The sequence below is a fragment of the Puma concolor genome, chromosome D2, assembly GCF_028749965.1.
Source record: "Puma concolor isolate L17-30 chromosome D2, mPumCon1.1.hap2, whole genome shotgun sequence".
Lineage (NCBI taxonomy): Eukaryota > Metazoa > Chordata > Mammalia > Carnivora > Felidae > Puma > Puma concolor.
In genome coordinates this window covers 73,083,366-73,110,003 of record NC_141677.1, presented here as the reverse complement: position 1 = coordinate 73,110,003, position 26,638 = coordinate 73,083,366, and the positions used below count along the sequence as shown (strand labels likewise).

The 26,638-nt window shown below is 33.8% G+C and overlaps 1 protein-coding gene across 2 annotated transcripts in view; it reads right to left on the bottom strand.

Moving 5' to 3' along the window:
* Positions 1-26,638, bottom strand: part of ATRNL1 (attractin like 1) — a 772,750-nt gene that overhangs the window by 637,034 nt on the left and 109,078 nt on the right. For both annotated transcript variants that reach the window (XM_025917756.2, XM_086680957.1), the window contains exon 10: positions 6,133-6,287. In XM_025917756.2, coding sequence (XP_025773541.2) covers positions 6,133-6,287 — 155 coding nt within the window. The remainder of the gene's footprint in view (positions 1-6,132; positions 6,288-26,638) is intronic.

The window sequence follows — 26,638 nt, the reverse complement described above, 5'->3', positions numbered from 1 at the left end:
ATTCAGAGACTGGTTTATTTTATCAATGATGCATAATATATTACGGGTGGAAAATGAATATTCATTAGCTAATTTTCCTATATATATTCATGCTTTTCATGAAAATATGTATCTATAATACTTTAAGAACACATCTTAAAGATTCTTTTAATAATCCACTTGAAATGCCAGTTGAAAAGTCAGTATTCATATTACTAAAAAGAACACACAGATTGTGTATACAAGACTCAAAACTAGATGGATACGAAGTAAAACTTCTATTAACGGTTTGTATACTTTTATAATAGAAAATATTGTAGAAAAATTATAATAGAAAATATTGCCAAAAATGTTTTCCCACCTGCCCCTTAAACGATGGTGCTTCACTGGGTTTTTCCCCCGTTAGGTCAAAACTCCTCTTAATGTTGTAAAAGGTGCACACTTTTTCTAGGTTATCTAATTCATACCCACAGTTTCACTCAGGATTTCGTCCCCTGACATTCACTCAATAACCATGTATTTAGTTTCTTATTCTCTGTCAGGAAAAGTGCGTATCACTATTTGACTCTCAATCTTAATTGAAATGATTTTATGGTTTTAATATACATTGATATTTCCTGTTGGCTTCCATAAATAGTCTTGATGTAATAAATGATATTTATAGATTCCTTGATAATGAATCATACATGAATTCCTAGAATAACTACTACTTGGTCATAATTTAATACACTTTTGAAACACTGTTGAGTTCTATTTGCTAACAATTTCTTTTAAATTTTGATTCTATATTCATGACTGCTTTCCCCTGCCTTTCTTCCCCTGGGATTTTGTTAAGGCATTTGAAAACTTCTGTTCAGCTTTATATTTATTACAAGAATCTTTATTCAGCAATTTTTGCATTTAAAACAATCTCTCAGAATGCTAGTAGATCTGGTAAGAGAAATGGAGATTTATTGTTCATTATTCCTTTCTTTCTCCTTGATTTTCTATCCAGAGGTTGCTACTTTCTGATTAATTTGTTGGAGAGGGGAGACACAATAAAATTCAAATAGACTTTACAAATCTGATTAGCTCTAAATCTCCTAATAAAACTAATTCTGAGTGTCTTGCTACATTAACAAATATTATATGCCTTTTTCCCAATTAAAGATCATTCAGATTTTTTTCTTGTTAAATCAGGGAAAAGGTCAGTATCAAATTATAGGGTAGATTCAAAAGAAATCTGAGCTTAGGCTTGGGTTCAAATTCTGAATATACAATCTTATGACCTATGTGAGTTTGGGTTTAAACATGCTAAATTAGTTTCTTCTCTATCAATGAACACAGTAATAGATACTACACAGATGTTACTAGGTGTTATCAGCATTATATTATAAAGCATTTGTTAAGTGCCAAGCACCATAGGAAACATTTGACAAATATTCTCCCTTTTCTCAAAATGAAGTCACTTCTTCCTTTACTTACTGGACTCTTTCTTAAAAAGAAGCAGCTACTATTTCCTCTATGTAATAGTAAATTATACAAAGAAAAAGAACCCCTTGAGCAAAAAATACAGTAAAGTTAAATACAGTAGTTGGCTAAATTCAGTGAAAAAAATGTGTGAATAATTCTAAGAGGTTTTCTGATGGACAAAGAGAGTTCTTTCAGGTGGCCAGGCAAAGCATGCTGCTTTCACCAAGAAGAGCCCTAAGAACTTAACAAATGCCATAGAGAGATGTTGATTAACAAAGATATGAATAAAATAACTTCCAGAAAATGAAAATAGCTTTAAACATAAAGAGCAAGCAAGTTGGAATTTTTATCGTTTTGCTGAAGTGTTCAAAAAATTAAATAATTAGAGGGGTGCCTGGGTGGCTCAGTCGGTTAAGCGTCCGACTTCAGCTCAGGTCATGATCTCACGGTTGGTGAGTTCGAGCCCTGTGTCAGGCTCTGTGCTGACAGCTCAGAGCCTGGAGCCTGCTTCAGATTCTGTGTCTCCCTCTCTCTCTGCTCCTACCCCACTCACACTCTGTCTCTCAAAGATGAATAAATGTTTAAAAAAAAATTTTAATAGATGTTTTAAGTATGATTTTTAATGAAATTATAGGTCTTATAAAATTATACCCATTGTACACTCACATACACACGCACACACACTCTACAGGGGTGTACAAAAATATGCATGCTATGCTGTGTAAACTAATCAAGTGATTTTTAAGTGTACAGTGAATTATAACTTTAGTGTGCTTTAACTATGTGGTTAACTATATACATTTTCACACATTACCAATTAAAATATTACTTCTGCAAATATGAAATTACTTTTCAGTTTTGTTTACTGAGTTTGTTTTTAAATAATTATGTACAAAGAAATTAACATCATAAGTGAAACTGCCACGCTCAAAAAAATTATTTTTAAAACTCTTATTATTGGAGCACCTGGCTGGCTCACTCAGTAGAGCACATGACTCCTGATCTCAGGGTTGTGAGTTCAAGCCACACACTGGATGTAGAGCTTACTTAAAAAAAAATAAATAAAATTTTGAAAACTCTTATTATTTTAATCTGATTTAAAGTTTCAGCTTCAGTTTCAGTATATCTGCTTTCTGCAAGATATATTTCTAACAGAAATCCTACTCCCTCTCCTATTCTGAAGTAATCTAACCTGGGAAATCACGTTTTTATGTTTCTACTATCTTTTTGAGAAAAAAATATGATCAGTGTATCTCTGAGTTGTCCTTCATCTTGTTTCAGAATTCTATACATTTTCTTAACCGCTGGGTAAATTTTCTTATTGAAGAATAACAACTACCATTTGTAATTAAAAGCATCACAATTATACGTTAGGCCTACCAAAAATTCTTGTAATAGCTATTCATATGATGATTCTGAAATATTATCTCAAAATCCATTTCGATTTCAAGGTATGTTTCAATTCATGACAATCTCCCACTTACAAGTGTTGAAATCCCCAGTCAAACCACCTACTGACACTTTACAGATGTGAAAAACAAACTAACAACAACCTGATGCCTTTTTCCTACTGACCCTAGAAGACTAACTAGTAGGATAATGTGGACTTTGTACAGCCAAAGAGTTTCAAAGTATAAATGTCTAGTAACATGAGATCAACATGAGGCATGTTTTTCTATTACATCTTTAGCAGAAGGTTATCTTTACCACAAAGATCATTTTTATCTTGAATAAGGTGTCACGGTGGCTTTCTGAAAGCAATAATAATACCACTAACAATAATAAAAAAAAAAAAAAACAAAGTTATCTGACTTCAAGCTACATTTACAGACTAGAACATTAGGTAATATTATCATTCTACATGTTATAATTAATTCAGTCCCATTCATCAGCCCTGGGTCTATTCCCAGTTGCACTTGGGTTACTTATTTTTAAAATATAGATGCCCAGTGCCTGATCTAAGAGAGCCTGATTATAGAGATCTAGGGTTTTTTTTTCCCTACAGCCTTCAAAGGGGATGCCAAGGTACAGCCATCTTAAAAAGTTAGTGTCATGTGCCTTCCATATCTATCGTCTATAATATAACAAGAACTGTAAAGGCAAGGTTATATCCTCAAAGATGAACAATATTCACTTTATAAAAATTACTATGGCAGTAAGATTGAAATAGTACTTTTTGGAGCAATGAAATATTAAATGGCACAAATATCCCTATTTATTTAAACATAACAAAATACAAAGCAATCAATTAGCTCCTCAAGGCATTCCAGGTAAATATGACATAAAAGTCCAAGGGTAATATGCTAAAGAGAAAATTCAGGAACATGACTTTTTTTCAAAACACATCTATTTTCCAGTTGGTTCATTACACAATGGTTGTATTTTATTTCCACAAAAAAATATACTCTATAAGGAAAAACAATTGTTCTGGAATACATTTTCTGAAATATAAAAAAATATTTTTTCCAGGAAAATATTTCAGGTTTTGATGCCACAAACCCAAGAGAATAATAACAGATTTGTGGGGAGAACTTTACTGGGAACTGCACAAAAATAATAAAATGAGATAAAACAAAATACTTTTGTACTATGTTGAATTATATGGTTGCTTTACATTTTTATTGTTAATGTTGTTAATGCTTTGTTAATTGTTACTGTTATGTTAAAATATAATACTGTTTAAAATGTTGTTCTTCCTTCCATTTGAACAATTTGCTTGAAAAATGAAACTGATATCTGCTTCTATCATTCTACAGCATTAAGAAATATTATTAAACATAGGTGTCTGATAATTTGTTGCCAAAATTAAGAGCATACAATGGACCAAAAAAAAAAAAAAAACAAAACAAAACAGCATCATGTGGTAGTCAAGCGGTAAGACGACAGCAAGTTACAAAAGCTATACGTACCACTTGCTGCCTGCATGGCTTTGGGTAAATTCCCTTTTCTCTCATCTGCTTAATATTCTGGAAACCAACATATTAACATCTTGTTACAAAGTTACTAGAGAGGTTAAGATGTTGTGTGCAAAGCCCTTAGCATAGTATCTAATTCTTAGAAACACTTAACAAATAATTAGAAAAATAATAATCTGATCTCTCTCTCTCTCTCCCCCTCTCCTTTTGTCTCTCCCGCCTCTCCGAAACTAACACCTCTAATGTTTTTCACCTAGGTAAGTTGTTTTGATACATAAAATCTAAAATATAATAATCTTGAACAATATGGAAGAAATAAAAATAATTTCTCAATACGTCAGGTACAAAATAGCTCAACATTAATTTCTTCATTAAAGTAGAGACATTAGGTGGAAATTCCCTAAAGAATCTTCTTGAAAGTTTCAAAATGTCAATTCATAGATTTTAACAATAACAACAAAACTCTACACTTTTCTAGGATTTTTATTCGTAAAAGGGAAACAAACCATCTACTTCCAAGGAAATAAGCTTGCTGTCTCATCACCACAGCCGAAACAGTATGTGGACGGTCCCAGCCTGGCAATGACAGATCATAATAAGGAGCCTAGATTCACTACGTCATTTAATCCATTTTTCAGGATCTCAGCACTGATTTACAAGCCTTCTAAAAGCCAAGACGATCCAATTTTGATCATAAATCATCACTTCAAATTATTAGTCCAAAAAGGTAAATATTTAATTATTTAGAATTTAAAAATCCTAAAGGCAGTGGATTCTTTTTAATAATTAATCACAGAAAGATACACACATAGTTTAGAGTTAAAAAGCATGTTTATTTTTATCAGTAGGAATATCCTTCCAAATGCATAGTATAAAATCAAATCTCATATTAATAGGTATAACATCTTTATATGCCACCACTTGAAATAATTTTTCAAAGTAGACTATGTGTCTTTATGATCTTCAAGAGCAAAAGAAACCTCTTAAATCTATAAAATGTGTTATTCTTTGGTCTCTTAATTCATCAGAATGTTTCTTAATAGCTTAAAATTGGTTTATTACATTACACCACCAATTAAAAGAGCTCTGAACTACTGCTAAACATATTTTAAATATCAACTAGGCTTTATCTATAAAATGATACACAGAAAAGAAATGTTTTCTCTATAATAGTCTATGGGTAGCTAAATTTAGTATTTCAAAAAATACATTCATTTAATATTTAGAAATTGATAGGACTACAGATAGCATAATTAAAATCAAGTGAACTGTAAAAATGCACTGTATTTCTGGTTCTCTGGAAAAGATTCTTATTTAGATACTTTACTTTCATTCCTAGGTATGTTCTGGGTTTCCATCTTGTCCCCAGATCTTACTTCTTTAGCTCTATTGTGTCTATACTTCTATCGTCTTCCTACACCAAGTAACTATATCTGGTGTGTTTGATTTAAATGCATCTTTGCTCATACCCACTAACTCTAAAATGCTTGCATTCCTACTATTTGTAATTTATATAACTTGATAGTGCTCCATTATCTACCTATTATCAAACCTAATATGGCAACAATCAAACTCAACAGACTGATAAATTGCTCACATAGGGATACATTACACAAAAGCCTTCAAAAAGGACATTCAAACCTAGAATGTCTGTTCTCCTGGACTTGATCTCTGAATTTATCTCTAAAATGACATACACACATGCTGTTGATTAATATTATTTGAGAACCTCTACATGACAAATTGCTGATATTTCCTACTATGTACAATCCTAACAGATACATACCTATGTCATATGCCAGGAAATCGGCAGAAAAACATTTTGCACCGTTACTCAAGGAAGTGTCATTATGGGTATTTCCTCCAAAAATAAGCATAGCTCCATTGATAAGAACAGCTGAATGAAGATATCTGGCAAACCCACTTTCTTTCAAAATAGTCCTACAGGATAAAATTTAAAAATGTATTACACAGGATAAAAAGACCTCCCTGATTATATATATATTATATAAAGGGTCTAACTTGCATATAGAATTTTCCTTAGAATTGTGAAAATAACATGCTTTATTTTTTAATAACTCATAAATGGCCTCTAAATTTCAACATTTTTGAAGTATTTTGAGATGCACAGTATCTTAAAATGCTTTGAGGAAACAAAAATATTAAACATAATTGTTCATGATTTTATAACAATGTATATTATAAACTTTTATTTCATTTATAAATGTAGGAAACAAGTGTCCTTAAAACTAGAGGACCGAAGTACCACCAATTTTAAATACCAAAGTAAATAGAATGTTGAATATAGTAAATTTACTCTCAATTGTATTCAGTTAAAACTAATAATTCATATGGATCTCATAATATATTATCTAAGTTCTTAAATATAATATGCATAAAAGTGCACATAAGTCTAAAATTCAATGAATTTTCACAAGATGAACACAACTAAGTAAACACTACTGAGATATATTTTTAAAAGAATATTACCACTATTCTGATTCTTTTGTGGCTCCACACAAATTTTAGGATTGTCTGTTATATTTGTATTTTTTTCTTTGTACTTTATAAAGTAAAATCATATACCTAGTACTCATTTGTGTGTACATTCCTTTGCTCAAAATTGTTTTTGAGATATATCCATATTGTTGTGTAAAATCACATGTATTTTTAGAAACATTAAATTAATATAAATGTTCAAGGAAAAATTAACTAACAGAAAGTACTATAAACATATGCTCACAATTATATTTCACTTTAATGTATCGCCGTATAATAAAGCTGCATGACATATGAGTCAATACTTTGTAAGTTTTCTAAAATAAAAAGCACTAGTACTAAAAAAGAATCAGAATGTAAACCTAGTACATATAGTATAGTAAGTAAGGTATAAATACTATATATATCTCAAAAACCTATAGCAATTAATGGCTAAAGAATATGGAGCTGACTTCCAGAATGGCAATATGAGAAGTTCCACAAACTGTATCGGAAAAGAACTATAATTGGCAAAAGTTACAAAAACGACATTTAAGTTCTCAGAAAAATTTAGCAAAAAGCAAAACAAAATTTTTTTTTAGTTTATTTATTAGGCAATCTGTATACCCAACATGGAGCTTGAACTCACAACCCTGAGATCGAGCTGCATGCTCTTCCATTGGGTGAGCCAGGCACCCTACAGCCAATAAATATTTACTCAATTTCAGTATCTACTAAATTTCAGTAAGAACGGCAGCAGTCCATGATATTTGACCCGTTATCTGCTGTCATCCTTCCCTGTGTCTGCACCCTCCCTCTGCAGTTCAACGATAAATAAGTTGAACCCCAGGTGGGTAAAGATAATAACAGAGAGAGCTCCTTCTCCAGGCCATGGATATCTAACCAGGAACAGCAGGCAGACAATACTGCTCATGGCCCCCAGCTCTGGTGGTAGAAACTCCATTCAAGGAGAAAGCAGGAGAGGTCTGAATGCTCATCCTCTTCCTAGCCCTCATTCGTTAGTGCAAGCTATACATCAGGCCTAGGAGGCTAAGAGGGCCAGTAACTCTTTACCCCACATCAGTCACAGGGCAGAAGTTACATGAAAGCTGAGAAGAGCAAAGGCCACCATCCCCATCCAGTGCCCTGCACATAACACAGTGTTATCACTCCAGAAAGGACAAGCCACTGACCCACCTACAATTCGAAAGTACTGGCACTGAGTCTCACCCTGCCCCACACCAGGGAGAGGCAGACTAAGAAAAAGAGTGCCACAGCTCTCCCAAGGGAACTGAGTTTATTTATAACAAAAGGGAGGAAACTCCGAGCCTAAAGGGCACTCAAAAAAACAACGGAGGTTTTGGTCGTAAGCAACTGAGACAGCCAAACGTAGAACAGACAGAAGTTCACCAGAGAGAAGCAGGGAAAAAGACAGCTAAGAAGAGCCCTAAGAGGGTCAGAATCCCTAAGACTGGCCTCATAAAGACTGCCCCTGAAAAGGGATGGACACTGAATTCAAACAGACTATGAAGCAATTAATGCCCCAGAGCATTGTTGAGAATACTACAGCAATCAGTCAACAGTTAGTGGTGACTAGCAGGTGGGTGTGATACACTCAGCTCACCAGAGAGGTCAGAAGGAAAAGTCCAAGAGAACCCTGCTAAAACTGCCATCACCCAGGGGTGATTTGGGGCACCCCAGGCTGCCTCCTGGGAGGAGCAGCATCAGAGAATCCACTGGAGGAAGAAAAAGACTTCACTGAAACAGTTCAGCAAAGTCACTAAACAAACAACAGTTCCAGAAAAGGAGAAAAATCAGGACCCAGAGTTGCTATATTATGTAAAATGTTCAGCTTTCAGGAGAAATTATAACATGCGATGAAATAAGAAAGAGTAACCTATACACACAGAAAAATCAGGCAACAGAATTGCTTTTGAGGCACCAGAAGTCCGATGAAGCAAAAAGTCTTCAAAGCAGCTATTACAAGTATGTTCAGTCTTAAAGACATCAAGATTTAAAGAAGTAAGGGAAAATATGGCAATGCCTTATCAAATATAAAACAACAAAGATATAGAAATCACCAAAAAGTTAAAAAGTGTAATAATTAAAGTTTTAAATTTATGGGAGAGGTAAACAGTAAATTTCAGCAAGCAGAAGAAAAAAAAATCAATGAAGTAGAAAGTAGAAAAAGAGATTCAGCAATCTGAAGAACAGAGATGAAAATGAAGGGCCTGTAAGAAATGTGGAGTGCCATTAATGGCCACAGCATGCATTTACTGAGAACACTAATGCAGAGGAGAGTGGTAAAATTTTTTCAGAAATAATGTCTGACAACTTCCTAAATTTGATGAAAAACACCAACATACACATCCAAAACACTCAATGAAATCCAAGTAGGAAAAAAAACACAGAAAGAACCACACTCAGACATAAAACAGTAAAAATGCTGAAGACCACAAAGAAAGAGAAAATCATAAAAGCAGCAAGAGGAAGATGATGCTTTTGCATACAAGAGAAACCCAACAGGACATACAGCCAACCTGGGATTGGAAACGATAACATATGCAAACATATGCAGTGTGCTGAATGAAAAAAATGTGAAAAAACAGGACCTACGTAGTATGATGGAATAAGAGTTTTCTGACCTCATCCTCCCACAAAAACAGATTTTTATCAGCTCATGTAGAGACAAGAGCACCTTTGTGGGAGCCCAGAAGTCCAGAGAGAAGTGTCAGGACCACTTAGAGCAAAACTTCCAAGAATAGGAGGACGAAAGAGAGTAAGAACAGTTTCACATTACCACATCACCCCCCCCCCCCCACCTCAAGGCAAAAACACTCCCAAGAGAAACCTCTTCAATTTACAATTACTCCCACAGGGGCAATGACAGCATAGTATGCGTCTAGCTGCCACAGCCAAGTGGGATTATGTCCAACAAGACCACTTCTTTCTCACCCCATCCAGAACTATGAGAGCACTGGCAGAGGAAGAAAAAGGGCACTCACGGTGACTAGGGCACAAAACTCAGCAAAGAGCTAAGGTTTCTACTGATCGCCTCATGAACTCTACCAAGAGGCCCATCCATGAACTTCTTATGATACATCACCTGCAAACATACCTCAAATAGCACAGACATGTCCCCAGCGATCCATAATTCCCTCCCCCACGTGGCACACTTGAGCTTCTGCAAGATGGCTCATGAGCACACACAGCTGGCTCAACCCTGTTGCACGGGAAGAAGATGCATAACCCTGAACACTTCAAGCACTGCCCAAGGGGAGAAAAATGGAAGGCCCTCAACACTGGGCTTGGTTTTGCAGAATGGAGAAAACATAATATCCAAAATATATGAAAACTCATATAACTCAACAGAAAAGAAAAGAGCAATCCAATTAAACAATAGACAAATGATGTTGAATAGACGTTTTTCCAAAGAAGACACACAGACTGCCATCACATAAATGAAAAAGTGCTCAACATCCCTAATCATCATGGAAATGCAAATAAGGCCAAAATGAGATATCCCTTCACACCTATTAGAATGGCTACAATCCTGGGGCGCCTGGGTGGCGCAGTCGGTTGGGCGTCCGACTTCAACCAGGTCACGATCTCGCGGTCCGTGGGTTCGAGCCCCGCGTCGGGCTCTGGGCTGATGGCTCGGAGCCTGGAGCCTGTTTCCGATTCTGTGTCTCCCTCTCTCTCTGCCCCTTCCCCGTTCGTGCTCTGTCTCTCTCTGTCCCAAAAATAAATAAACGTTGAAAAAAAATTAAAAAAAAAAAAAAAATAGAATGGCTACAATCCAAAGATAAGAAATAATTGTTGCTGAGGCTGTGGAGTAAAAGGTGGGAAAGTAAATTGGGATAATCAACTGGAAAACTGTATAGAGCTTCCTCAAACAGTTAAAACCAGAACTACCAAGAGCTACCATATAATCCAGAATTCCCACTTCAGGGTGTATGTCCAAAGGAAATGAAATCAGTATCTCAAAGATATAGCTGCATTCTCATGGTCACTGAAGCATTATTCATAGTAGCCAAGATATGGAAATAACCTAAGTGTCCACCAGTAAGTAAATGAAGAAAATGTAGTGTGTATATATATATACACACACACACACACACACACACACACATACATAATGTTATTCAGCAATGAAAATGTATACATATATTCAGCCTTTTAAAAGCAGGAAATCCTGCCATTTACAACAACATGGATGAATCTGGAGAATACTTTTTAATGTTTATTTATTTTTTGAGAGAGATAGAGAATATGAGCAGGAGAGGGCAGAGGGAAAGGAGACAGTGGCTTCAAAGTAGGCTCTGCACAGACAGCAGAGATCCTGATGTGGGGCTTGAATTCTCAAACCACAGGATCATGACCTGAGCTGAAATGGGACACTTAACCAACTGAGCCACCCAGGTGCCCCTGAATCTGGAGAGTATTATGCCAGGTGAAATAAAGACAAATACTGCATGATCTCACCTATATGTGGAATCTAAAAAGAAGTCAAGCTCAAAAAAGCAGAGTAGACTGGTGGTTTACAAGAGCTGGGGGACCCGGGGAGGGGGGGGCAGGGAGGGTCAAGATATAGGTCAAAGCATTCAATATTTCAGTTATGCAAGATAAATAAGCTCCGAAGATCTAATATACAGCATGGTTACTATAGTTAATAAGACTATATTGTATGCTTGAAACTTGCTAAGACAGTGCATTGTAAGCATTCTTACCATACACACAAAAAACAGGAACTATGTAAGATGATGGTATGTTAATTAGCTTGACTATGATAATCATTTCACATGTATATATATCTAAACATCACATATACACAATACATGATTTTTATCTGCCAATTATACCTCAAGAAATCTGGAAAACAATGTCAACCAAGAATCTTATATTTATAAAATTACCTCTCAAAAATGAACAGAATGAAGACATTACAAGATGAACAAAAATTAACACATTTTTGGGGAGAAAATCCTCCTTACAATATACTAAAGGAAGTTGTTCAGTTTTGGATCAGGTATATCAATCCAGAGTGCTAGAAAGGAAAAACAATCGTTATAAAACAACACATATACAAGTGCATTGCTGGACCTAAAACATATAGAAATGTAATATATTTGACAATAACAGCAAAGTGACAGAGGGAAGCAAAACTCTGTTGAAGAAAATGATGCCAAATAGTAATATAAATCAACAAGAACAAATGAAAAAGAAACACAAAAAAGTATTTAATAGCAAGTTTACATAAGAAATATATACTTGCTCTTCCTTATACTCTATCTCTTTGAGATACAAAAGTATATAAAATTAGTACAATAACAATATATTGTTGAGTTTGTAACATATATAGATTATATATATATATATATATATACATATACACATATATGTAGTTATCATACCACAAAAAAAAGATGAAAAAGAGAATAGAGTTCTAAAAGAGAAACATTTTTATATTTCCCTGCAGTTGAGTTAGTAGAAGTCTGAAGTATATTCTGTTAAGATATATATGATAAGCCCTAAACGAACACTAAACAAGTAACTAAAATAATTATTTTAAAAACCATTAAAGAATTAAAATGTTACACTAGAAAATATTTAATAGGAAGAGCAATAAAAAAGAGTAACAAAAAGCATTATTATCTACAATAACAAATGAGATATTTAAGAAAGAGTAAAATGGCAGATAATTCAAATATATCAAAAATAACATTAAATTGAAGCTATTAAAATATACAAATAAAAGTCAGAGATTGTGAGACAGAATTAAAAAAAAAAAAAACAGGTACCAACTATATGCTCTCCAAGAGACATACTTTAGATTGAAAGGTGCAAATATATTGAAAGAAAAAGGATAGAAAAATATTCTATGCAGACAATAAACATAAGAAAGCTGTAGTAGCTATAACATCAAACAAAACAGACATTAAAACAAAAACGTTCCTAGACTTCAATAGCAATATTTCATAGTGATAAAAAGACCATTCCATCACAAAGTTCTAGCAATTATGAACACATATGACTTTACAACAGAACACCCCCAAAATGGGGCAAAATGGACATAATAGAAGAAACAGGTAAGTCAATAATAACAGTAGCAACCTTCAATACTAACTTTCAAAAATGAATTGAACTATATGATAAACAAGGAAATACATCTGCCTAGTACGAACCTTACAGACATATGAGGAACACCACAGCCAACACCACCAATATACACAGTTTTTGCAAGTACACATGTAACATTCTCTAAGACAGACTATATACTAGGTCATAAAATAAACCTCAATAAATTTAAAAAGATTAATATACAAGGTATGCCCTCTGACTACAATGGAATGAAATTAAAAATAAGTAATAGAAAGTTATTTGAGACACAATGACCAAATTATGGAAGTAGCACAAGTGTCCATTAACTGAAGAACGAATAAAGAAGATGTGGGGTGTAGTTGTGTGCATGCGTGCGTGCATGTGCGCGTGTGTCAGCCATAGAAAAGAATGAAATCTTGCCATTTGCAATGACATGGATGGAGCTTGAAAGTATAATGCTAAGTGAAATAAGTCAGTCAGAGAAAGGAAAATACCATATGATTTCACTCATATGTGGAATTTAAGAAACAAAACAAGCAGGGCACCTGGGTGGCTCAGTCAGTTGAGCGTCCAACTTCAGCTGACATGACCTCACGGTTCGTGAGTGCATCTGACTCTGTGCTGATAGCTCGGAGCCTGAAGCCTGCTTCGGAGTCTGTGTCTCCCTCTCTCTCTGCCCCTCCCTTATTCGTTCTCTCTCTCTCTCTCTCTCTCTCTCTTTCTCTCAAAAATAAACACTTAAAACATTAAAAAAAAAACAAGCAAAGGAAAAAAAGAGAAACAAACCAAGAAAGACTCATTCTTCTTAATGTTTATTTGTCCATTTTGAAAGAGAGAATGTGAAAGCAGGGAAGAGGCAGAGAGAGAGGAGAGAGACAATCCCAACCAGGCTCCGTGCTGCTAACTGCAGCCCCAACGTGGGCTCAACCTCACAAACTAGGAGATCATGACCCAAGCCCAAACCAAGAGTTGGACACCTAACCAACTGAGCCACCAAGGTGCCCCAAGAAACAGACTATTAACTATAGAGAACAAACTGAGAACATACAGAGAATAAACAAACCAGAGGGGAGATGGATGGGGGGGATGAGTGAAATAGGTGATGGGGATGAAGGGGTGCACTTGTGATGAGCAGCGGGTGATGTATGTAAGTTTTGAATCACTGTATTGTACACCTGAAACTAAAATTACACTGTATGTTAACTATAATGGAATTAAAATAATTAAAACAAAAAGAAAGTTATTTGAGAAAAATCATAAATATGTGGAAATGAAACACTCCAAAATAATAAGTGGGTCAAAGAAAAAATCATAAGCATATTAGAAAATACTTTGAGATGAATGAAAATGAAGACAAGACAAACATAGAAGACACCAAAAGCAATACTTTGGAGGGAAATCTATATTTGTAGACACATGTATTTAAAGAAAAAATGAGAATTCAATAGTTAAACTTATACCCTAAGAGACTGGATAAAAGGGCAAACCAAAAGCCCATAGCAAAAAAGAATTAAAAAAACCAATAAAGATTGGAACAGGAAAGAATATAATGTAGACTGGAAACACAATAGAGAGAATCAATGAAGTGAAAAGTTTTTTCTTTTAAAAGATCAAAAAATTGACAAACTCTTAGGTATACTAAACAAGAATAAAAAGAGAAAAACTCAAATTATTAAAATCAAGATATTAAGAAGGCACATATCATTCTGACAGAAATAAGTCAGCCTATAATCCAATACTAAACAACTACATACAAACAACAATATGAAATAAACAAAGTCCTAGGAAGATACAAACTACCCAAACTGAGATAAGAATCAGAAAATCTGAATAGACCTGTAACAAATAAAGAGACCAAGGAAATTTGAAAAAAAAAAAGGTGGGGGAAGGTCTGATGGCTTCACTGGTGAATTCTAGCAAGTATTTAAAGAAGAATAATGTGAATTGTTCATAAATTTTTCAAAAATATAAAATAGGATGGTACACTACTCATCTCATTCTATGAGAAAGTAAGAATCTTATACCTAAACCAACAATATCACAAGAAAACTACAGACTAATATTCTTTTAGAAAAGAGACACAAAAATCCTAAATAAAATACTAGCAAATCAAAACCAGTAACATATAAAAAGAATTATACACCATGACCAAGTGGAGATTATCCCAAGAGTGCATAATTGGCTTGACATCTGAAAATCAATGTAACACACAATATTAGTAGAATACAGAAAAAAAACTAAATGATAATCTCAAAAGATACAGGAGAAGTTATTTACAAAATCTAACAGCCATGCATGATAACAGCAGTCAACAAAACAGGGATAGAAGGGAAATTCCTCAACCTGATAAAGGCCAAATGGTATTCCACCCCAAAAGATACATCCATGTTTTAATCCTTAGAACGTATGAATGTTACCTTATTTGGAGAAAGTGTCTTTGCAAATGTATTAAATAAAGCATCTTGAGCAGAGGAGATCATTCCAGATTATGCAGCTAACCTTAATCCAATGACGTGTCCTTATAAAAGACACACACAAAAAAGAGGAGGAGGTAATACAACTTGGAGACAGACAATGGAACAATTCCTCCACAACTCCAGAAATACTGACAGCTACCAAAAACTGAAAGAGGAAAGGAATTTCCCTAGCAACTCTTGAGGGCGCATGCTTCTGTTCACACTTTCTGGCCTCCAGATCCGTGAAAGAATACGTGTGTGTGTGTGTGTGTGTGTGTGTGTGTGTGTGTGTGTGTGTGTATGCGTGCACATGTGTGTATCTGTGTGTGCTAATTTGTTATAGCAACCATAGAAATCTAATATAAATGATATCTATTAAAAAAAAAAAAAGTAAGAGCAGCTGACATGATACTTAATGGTTAAAGGCTAAAATTTTCCCCCTGAGATCAGGAACAAGACAAAGACGTCTGTTCTTGCCAATTCTATTCAACATTCCACTACACATTATAGAAAGGGAAATAGGCAAGAAAGCGAAATAAAAGGTATCCAAACTAGAAAGGAAGAAGTAAAGCTCTTGCTAGTTGCAGATGACATGATCTTGTATACAGAAGTTTTAATGAATCCACAAAAAAATTGTTAGAAATAATAAATGAGTTTAACAAATTTTTAGGGTAAAGGAAAAATATACAAAACTCAATTGAATTTCTGCACACTAGGAATGAAAAATTGTAAAATAAATATAATCAAAACTCAATTTACCATGGTATCAAAAGAATAAAATATTTAGGAATAAATTTAACAAAGTATAACACCTATACTGTAAAAACTAAAAACCAAAAACCTCTTTGATCTTGCCTGCAGCAACTTCTTACTCAACACGACTGCAGAGGCAAGAGAAACAAAAGCAAAAATGAACTACTGGGACCTCATCAAAATAAAAAGCTTCTGCACAGCAAAGGAAACAATCAGCAAAACTAAAAGGCAACCAACAGAATGGCAGAAGATATTTGCAAACAACATATCAGATAAAGGGTCAGTATCCAAAATCTATAAAGAACTTATCAAACTCAACACCCAAAAAACAAAGAATCCAGTGAAGAAATGGGCAAAAGACATGAATAGACACTTCTCCAAGGAAGACATCCAGATGGCCAACCAACACATGAAAAAATGCTCAACATGACTCATCATCAGGGAAATACAAATCAAAACCACAATGAGATACAACCTTACACCTGTCAGAATGGCTAACATTAACAACTCAGGCAACAGCAGATGTTGGCGAGGATGCAGGGAAAGAGGATCTCTTTTGCATTGTTGGTGGCAATGCAAGCTGGTGTAGCCACTCTGGAAAACAGTATGGAGGTTCCTCAAAAAACTAAAAATAGAACCACCCGACAACCCACCAATTGCACTACTAGGCATTTATCTACGGGATACAGGTGTGCTGTTTCGAAGGGACACATGCACCCCCATGTTTATAGCAGCACTATCCAGAATAGCCCAAGTATGGGAAGAGCCCAAATGTCCATCGATGGATGAATGGAAAAAGAAGAGGTGGTATATATATACAATGGAGTATATATACTCCAACAATGAGTATTACTCGGCAATCAAAAAGAATGAAACCTTGCCATTTGCAACTATGTGGATAGAACTGAAGGGTATTATGCTAAGTGAAATTAGAGAAAGACAAAAATCATGTGACTTCACTCACGTAAGACTTTAAGAGACAAAACAGATGAACATAAGGTAAGGGGAGCAAAAATAATATAAAAACAGGGAGGGGGACAAAACAGAAGAGACTCATAAATATGAAGAACACTGAGGGTCATTAGAGGAGTTGTGGGAGGGGGGATGGGCTAAATGGGTAAGGGGCATTAAGGAATCCCCTGAAATCAATGTTTCACTATATGCTAACTAATTTGGATGTAAATTTTAAAAAGTAAAAAAATAAAATTAAAATATAAATAAATAAAAATTAAAAAATGTTGAGGAAGGAAATTAAAGATGGCCTAAATAAATGGAAGGATAGCCTGTTTTCATGAATTGGAAAAAAATATATTGTTAAGATAGCCATACTCTCCAAACTGGTCTACAAATTCATCTCACTCCCTATAAAAATCCCAGCTGGAGTTTCTGTTTTGTTTTGTTTAAAATTGACAGACTGATCTTAAAATTCATATGGAAATTCAAGGAACCATAATAGCCAATTGAAAGAAAAGGAAATTCAAATAAAGGAAAGAATACTCTTTCAAATAGTGCTGGGACAAGTGGACATCTACAAGGAGAAAAAAAAAGCTCCTCTCTCAGAATACAGACAATAATTAACTCAGAATGGATAAAAGGCCTAAATGTAAGAACTCAAATATAAAACTCTTAGAAGAAAACACAGAAGTAATTATTCCTGGAGTTGGGTTAGACAACAGATTCTTAGACATGACACCAAAAGTGTAAGTGACAAAATACACAATAAACTGGATGTCATGAAAATTGAAAAATTTTTGAGTTTCAAAGGACACTGTAAACTAAGTGAAAAATAACACACATAATGGGAGAATTATTTTCAATTCACATATTTAATAAAGGACTTACATGTAGAAAACATAAAGACTTCCTAACACAAAGTAAGTAATGGGAAAGGATCCTAATAGTCATTTCTCCAAGAGAGAAATGTAAATAGCCAATGAGCACATGAAAAGATGCTCAATATGAATAGCTATCATAGCAACACAAATCAAAACTATGAGATACTACTACCCACAAGAGTAGCAGTAATCAAAATGCTTGACAGTAACAAGTGTTGACAAGGATGAGAAGAAACTGGAATCCTCATACACTTCTGATGGGAATGTAAAACAGTGCACCCACTTTGGAAAACAGTCTGGCAGTTCCTCAAAAGTTTAAACACAGAGTAACTATAGAGCTCACAAATCCACTCCTAGATATATACCCAAGAGAAATGAAAAACCTCTCCACAAAAACTTGTACACAAAGGTTCACAGAAGTATTATTAACAATAGCTAAAAAGCAGAAACAACCCAAATTTCCAACAGCTGCTATATATACATAAATAAAAGGTGGTATATCCATACAATGGAAAATATTTTGACAGAGAAAAGGAATTAAATACTGATTCATGTTACCTTATGAATAAACCTTGAGATCATGCTTTTTCTTATGCTTAAAGAAGTCCATTATAAAAAAAAAAAAAAAACTCACACACACATTTTGTGTCATCTCATTTATAGGCCCAGAAGACAAATTTATAGAAACAGAAAGAAGAATAGCGCTTACCTAAAGCTGTGATTTTGAGAGGAAATGAGGAGTCACTGATAATACGTATAGAGTTTCCTTTTGCAGGTATAAAATGGTTCTAAAATTGTGACGATTGTTCAACTCAGTGAATACACTAAAAGCCACTGAATTGTATACTTTATTTTTTTATGTTTATTTATTTAATTTGAGAGAGGGAGAGAGAGAGAGAGGGCATGAGCAGGGTGAGGACCAGAGAGGAGAGAGAGAATCCCAAGCAGGCTCTGCACTGCCAGTGCAGAGCCCAATATGGGGCTCAATCCCATGAAATCATGACCTAAGCCGAAACCATAAGTCAGACACTCAACTGACTGAGCCACCCAGGTGCCCCCAAACCATTGAACTGTTTACTTTAAATGGGTGGATTTTATGGTATATGAATTACATCTCACTAAGGCTATATTAAAAGAAAATATTGGGGTTTTGTAATAAGTTACCAAAGATGGCTTCACCTAGAAATTTTGACTCCGATTCTCTCCTAAGCCTTTCTGGTTACAAAAGACATCTATAGATTTAAAATTATACCACTGTCAAATATAGAGGACTTTAAAGTTGAATGTTTTAAACAAATAGAGCATATTTTCCTTTTAAAAACTAGTGGTCTATCATTGCTTTTTACAAAATAAATACTATATAGTAAATAATAAAGGAAATACATGGATCAAGGAAAAAATATTCAGCTACCAGAGAGAAACTTAAGCTGAAAATAGTTTTAATGTAATGATTAAGCAGATAGGATTTATCCACATATGCAAGGATGATTAAATATTTGAAGGTCAAGTGATGTAATCTATCCCATCAGTAGGATAAAGAATAATAATCCTTTGTTCATATCAACAGATACAGAAAAATAATTTGACGAAATCCAACATTGATTCATGATAAAAACTCTCAGCAAACTAAGAATAGAGGGGAACTTCCTCATCTTGATAGCGAACATCTACAAAAAAAAATCATTCTTAATAGTGAGAAACTAGATTCTTTCCTTCTAAGAAAAGTAACAAGACAAAACCTCCCCTATTCAACACTGCACTAAAAGTTCTAGCCAATGCAATAAGATAAGAAAAGGAAATTAAAGATATACAAAATGGAAACAAATAAGACAGTCTGCTCACTGGTGACGTAATTATCTATGTAGAAAATCCCAAAGAATCAACAAGAAAATTCCTGGTATAGCAAGGTTGAGGATACAAAGTTAACAAATCAAAATCCATTACTTTCTTATATACCAGCAATGAACAATGAATACTTGATATTAAAGACACACATTATTCATATTAGCACCAACAAAATAAAATAGGTATAAATCTAACAAGATATATGTAAGAGCTATATGAGAAAAATTAAAATTCCAATGAAAGAAATCAGAGTTATCTTTTGATCTAGGTTTCTCATTGTCAGAAGGGCTCTACAAATATGAAAGAGAGGAAAGCAAGAATAATGTGATGTTGTAAAGCATCATTATGCAGTTTAGACAGACAGATGCATAGAGATACAGATGTACACATATTTCTATAAATAGATACAAATATGCACATTTGCATATTTCCTGGCTCTATCTTCTGAGATGATCTGTAAATACATGAAAAAGCAATAAACAAGCCAGTGCCCTAATGTTGGTTTCTAAACAATATTCTTCACTAAAAAATGTGGATTCCTTGAGGAAATTACTTATTCCAGCAAGGAATTAACAAGATTTGCATGGAATTTTTTTGCATGTGTGCCAGAAAGTGGATGAGTGCACAAAGAACAATGGGGACATGTCTAAATGGGGACAGTAGCCACACTAAAAGAAGCTCATACGGCCCAAATCTGGGACAGTTTGAGCAACAAAATAGAGAAGAAGAGCAATAGATTATAAAACATTGGATAAAATAAAAATTGGTCAATTCATACAATTCTTTAGGTGAAGAAAAAATCAGGGGGAATTTAGAAGGAATAATAAAACAAGATATCACCATTCAGTAATAACTTTCACACATGAATGTTCAGTGGATGCTAAAATTATTAGGTAAAAGTTTTTAATAAAAAACAGAATACTTACATAATCTAAAAGTATCTCTCCACAGGTGTTTATTAATTTACAAAGGAAAAACTGTGTCTTTACAGTTGAGAAAACTGGAACCATTTTAACCACTTTAACCAATATATAAAATTACCCTCTACAGGAATGTTCATAGCAGCCTCATTCATGATATCCTAAAGTGAAAACAACCCAAATGTACATCAACTCATGAGTGGATAAACAATATGTGCTATATTCATGCAATGAAATATTATTCAGCTATACAAAAGAGTGCAGTATTCAAACATATCACAGCATGGAGGAACTCTGAAAACATTATGCAAAGTAAAATAAACCAGACACAAAAAGCCACATATTGTATATTACCTTTATATGAATATCACAAATAGGCAAATCTAGAGACAGAAAGTAGATCAATGGTTTCTAAGAGATGAAAAGAGAGTGTTTAGGGAGGTATGTGATTTCTTCTGAGGTGACAGAAATACTCTGGTATTAGTAATGATGGTTGCAAAACATGAATACACCAAAAACCCTTAATTGTACATTTTTAAAATGATTAAAATGGAAAATTTTATGGTATACAAATTATATCTCAATAAAAATTATTTTTCAAAAAAACCTTAGAATGGCACATTTTGGTGCCTGAAACTAATCCTAAGGAATCATCCCAAATTGGGTACATTCTTCAAAATAAAGACTGAAATTGTCCCAGATTTAAAAAGACTACAAAGGCATTACAAACTAAACTCTGTGTTGGATATTGGATACGATCCTAAGTCAGGAAAGGATACCCAAACCTGGCAAAAAAGAACATCAAAATCTAAAAAGGACAGTATAAGAAGGGAAAACCACAGACAATTTCACATATGAACATAAATGCAAAATTTATTAAGAAAGCAAATTCAGCAATAACAAAGTGCTATCTTTTAATAAAAGATAATAGGTCAATTAGAAATGTTAAATAAAATCTACAAGTTAGATTAGTAAATTCCATTAATTTTATTTCCTTGTTTTTCAAGGAATGTCCTTGTTTTTCAGTAAATACATATAAAAATATTTAGGTTTAAATATGCATCATGTCAGCAACTCACTCTTAGTTAAGAAAAAATAATAAATGATAGATAAATAGATGGATAAGTAGATAGTTTTGACAGTGGTTAAAAATAATTAACAGAAACATAATTACAGATGCTGCTGATATTAGAGAGTCTAAGAGAACATAATGAACACCATTATAACAAATTAACTGAAGACACTGATTTCTTGGATTAATTCCTGAAAATATACCTCATCGAAACATATTCAAGAATAAAAACTTATTCAAGAATAAAAATACCATCTAAATAGGTTTATAATCATTACATATACTGAATTTTGTAGTTAAAATTATACACACAAAATTGTTTTTGAACACTTGACTTATAGATTATTACCATAAAATATTAAGGAAAAAATAGTTCCAGCCTTATAAATACTGTTTCAAAGTATTAAAAGGAACACTACTCAAATCATTTTACGAGCCCCACATAACCTTACCACAAAGAGCTGACAAGAATATTCAAGAAAACCACATGCAAATCTCACATATTAACATCAATAAAAAAATACTTATCAACATATTAGCAAACCAAAAAACAAGTAACACATTTTGACTAAATGAGACTTAACCCAAATTTGGGGTTAATTTTAGGTTAAGAATAACATAATTAAAATAACTTCCCACAGTAAATTATTTAGCAGAAAAATCAGATAATCATCCCAAAAAATACCTTTGATAAATATCCATTCATTCATGACAAAATAAACCCTTAGCAAACCAGAAAAAAAGGGATCTTTCTTAAAAACGTCTACAAAACCCACAGTGAACATCACTCTTACTGAGAAACACCGAAAGTATTTCATCAAAGCTCATAACTAATATTGGATGCTTGTTAATTTCTATTCAACACTGAACTAGAGGTTGCTGCTGAAATGATAAGGTAAGAAAAATAAAAAGCTGTAAGACCCAGAAAGGAAGAAACAAAACTACCATTATTTGTATATGACCTGGTCATTATAAAAAACTAAAAAAATCTATATATGTTATTAAAATACAGCAAGTTGTTAGACATAAAAGTAATATAAAAAAACTGCATCTCCATATATCAGCCCAAAAAGAAATGAAGAGATAATGTCCTGGTTGAATAGCGCCCCCTCAAAATTCATGTCCACATTGAACCTCAGAATGAGAACTTATTTGAAAATAGGGTCTTTGTAGATGTAATTATCTAAGTAAAATGAGGTCTCACAAGATTAGAGGGGGCCCTAAATCCAATGATTGATGTCCTTATAAGAAGGCCATGTGAAAACACATACACACACACACACAGGAAGAAGGTAATGTGAAGACAGAGGCAGAAATTAGACTGATGAGAGCAGTTACCACTAAAGAACACTTAAGATCTCCCATAGTTACCAGATTCTGGAAAAGGCAAGAAAGGATTCTTCCTCAGAATCTTTGGAGGAAGTGTGGCCCAGCTGGCACCTTGATTTCAGACTTCTAGCCTATAGAATTGTGAGAGGATAAATTTCTGTTGTTGTTAGCCATCAAATTTGTGGTAATTTGTTATGCCAGCCTTAGAAAACTAACAGAGATATCATCTAAAAAAAGTATAAAAAATATCAAACACCTAACAATAATTCTATAAAAAAGTTATTACTATTACAGATCATTAAAGGAATGGACTTTTCATTTCTGGGACAACTGAATATCCATATTTTTTAAAAATGGATCGCTACCCAGTTGGATTAAAAACTAAATATGAGAGGCAAAACTACAAAATGTTGGTAGGAAATACAGAAAAATTGAAGTAGGAAGGCATTTGTGCAAGACACAAAATACAACCCATAAAAGATTAATCATTTCCATATTAAAATTAAAAGTTCTATTCATCAAACAACATCATAAAAAGAGCAGAATGAAAATCCACCATCTGGGAGAGAACAGGTTTGCAAAGTATACAGCTAACAAAGGATTGATAGCAAGAAGAAGGATACACAAAACAACTAAAATGAAAAAATGGGCAGAAGAGTATATGGACAATAAACATGAAAAGATGTTCCACCTTATTAGTAATTAGGGAAATGCAAATTAAAACTAAGTGGGGACATCATGCCATACCCATCATATTGACCAAGTTTATTTTAAAAATCAAACAACACTGGGGCGCCTGGGTGGCTCAGTCGGTTGAGCGTCTGACTTCAGCTCAGGTCATGATATCACGGTTCATGGGTTCGAGCCCCGCGTCGGGCTCTGTGCTGACGGCCTGGAGCCTGCCTCAGAGACTGGAGCCTGCTTGGGATTCTGTGTCTCCCTCTCTCTCTGCCCCACCCCCACTCGTGCGCTCTGTCTCTGTCTCTCAAAAATAAATAAATGTTAAAAATAAATTTTAGAAAAAAAAATCAAACAACACCAAATTTTGGAGAGACCATAGAGGACTAGATATTTCCTTTCACGACTAGTGGGAATATAAATTAGTAAAATGATGTTGGAGTATAGTTGGGTAAAATCGAATATGATACTGCCTATGACCAAGCATTTATAATACTAAGGAATTAGCTCACAGAAACCTATATATGAAACAAGAGAAGACTAAATAAGAACATATATAATTGTTCATAATACCAAAACTTGGTATATTCCAAATGCCATCCACAGAACAGAAAATATAAAAAGGATCTACACATATCTAGCACTGCACTTCTAATCTTCCTCTACACCAAACCTACTCCTCCTCCAAAATTCATCATCTCCATTAATGACAACTCCATGCTTGCAGGTTGAGGCCAAAAGCGTAATTCATCTTTCACTTGTTCTCTCTTCCACTCTATTTCCAATCCCTTTGTCTATCCAATCTCTCTTGGCTCTACCTTGAAAATATATTCAGAATCCAACCAGCCCTCAAAACTAGCCTCCTTCATCCCAGATGCTATCACCTATTTCTTAGATTATTCTTAAATTATTCAGTGTTCCCAATTACCACTTGAAGGTCATCATCACTTCACCCAACCCATTCTAAAATTACCCAGTCCAGCTATTCCAAATGATAAGCATATACCCATTTCAGGGTTTTTAAACTAGCTTTCAACTTGTTCCTCAGATTCTGGCATGGTTCCCTCCCTAACCTCTTTCAGGTCTGTACTCACATACGGTCTTCATGATGTCTTCTCTTACTACCCTATTTAAATTCAGCAACCTAAAACTCCTTATCCTCTTTCATCATGCTTTCTGTTTCCTCCATAGTACTTATTACCATTTAAATACATTTTATTTCCATTTTTATTATCTACTCCCCCCAATTAAAATACATATCCAACATATTTGATTTTTTAAAAGGTGTCTGAGGAAAGCATACAATGCTTAACAATAGATGCAAAATTCAAAAACAGACAAATCAAATGAATGGTTTGCTTGCCAACACATATTTTTAAAAAAACACAGTGGAAAGCAAGGAAACAATTAACACAATATTATGAATAATGGTTATTGCTTTCAGGGATAATGAAAGGAATGCTATCATGGTGACACACATGAGGTCTTCTGGGAGTGTCGTCTTAGCTCAGGTAGACAAGATGTTTACTTCGTCATTGTTCTAAAACTATCTGTGAATGCTTTCCAATAGTCTTTTGTCCATATGCAGTCTTTCCCAGTTTTTCAAAGAGCACTAGGAAAAAGATAAGTACTACACATCCCAAAATTACCTTAAAAAGTAGAGCTATAGAGATAAGTGTTCTTCAAATTATCCATATGAGATTTTAACCATATTTTCCAAAATTCCAGATCCCATAACATATGATGTTTATAAAAACAATAATCTTTTTTGCCTACATATTTTGTTCATTTCAATAAATCTGCTCTATTACTTCTTTACACATCTGTGTATTTCCATCACTTCCCACATATTCACGAACCATAAAATTTTAAAATATCTGTCTTCCATCTTAAAATTATTCCCAACACAGTACTTGATACAGAGTCAACAATTTTTGTTGCAAAGATTTCAGACACTCATCATGCAGAGAAATAAGCCAGGATGAAGACCATGAATATCATGTTTGTCGGTAGTTACTAACATGTGTTAACTAACAACGTATTTATAAAATTGTCCTGCATCACTTTCCAAAACTTCTGATGGCTAAAATTTTAGACAAATCACAAAAGCTCAATAATTTAATAAAATAGCTTTGAATACTTCAATGTAAAAATAACTCCCATTATATCAAATTTAAGAAGCTAAAAGAACTCATTTTATGTAACCAGATGTAGCATCATTATAAAAACACATTTTAAGTAAATGTAATTTCAAAGATTTTTTAAAGTACAGAATTAACATAGTACCACAGAAGCATTATCATTAGACTCACTACTTAACTTTATAATTTTTCTAGAAGTATAACTGAAATCTGATTTCCTTCACTTGAAAAAAAATTACTTAGTGGATTGTTACAACTATAAATTGTAAATGATAATGTTTAATATGTTCCTATGTGTTAAAACTTATTGTGCCTTTTCACAGGTTAAAAGAACACAGCAGTAGAGGAAAGCACCTAAATAAAAGTCAAGAAAATCTGAGGCTTCCGCTATCACAAAAAAACCTCCTACTGTAAGCTCTACAAACATGTAAGTGCAAAGAATGTTATGAGATCTCTTATTTAACAAGGCTAAGAAATCAAGACCACAAGGGCTCTAGTACCCAAAATCATGACAGCAAAGTTGAAATCTCTTAAATGATAATACCAATTAATAAAACACCCTAACACTATAAAAGGAGTCTTTTTTGAGAAATGGGAATTCCTATAAATACAAGATTCTTGTTCTCTTATCCTTTAAATGTAAAAAAAAAAAAAAAAAAAAAAAAGATTGAACTAGTCCTGAA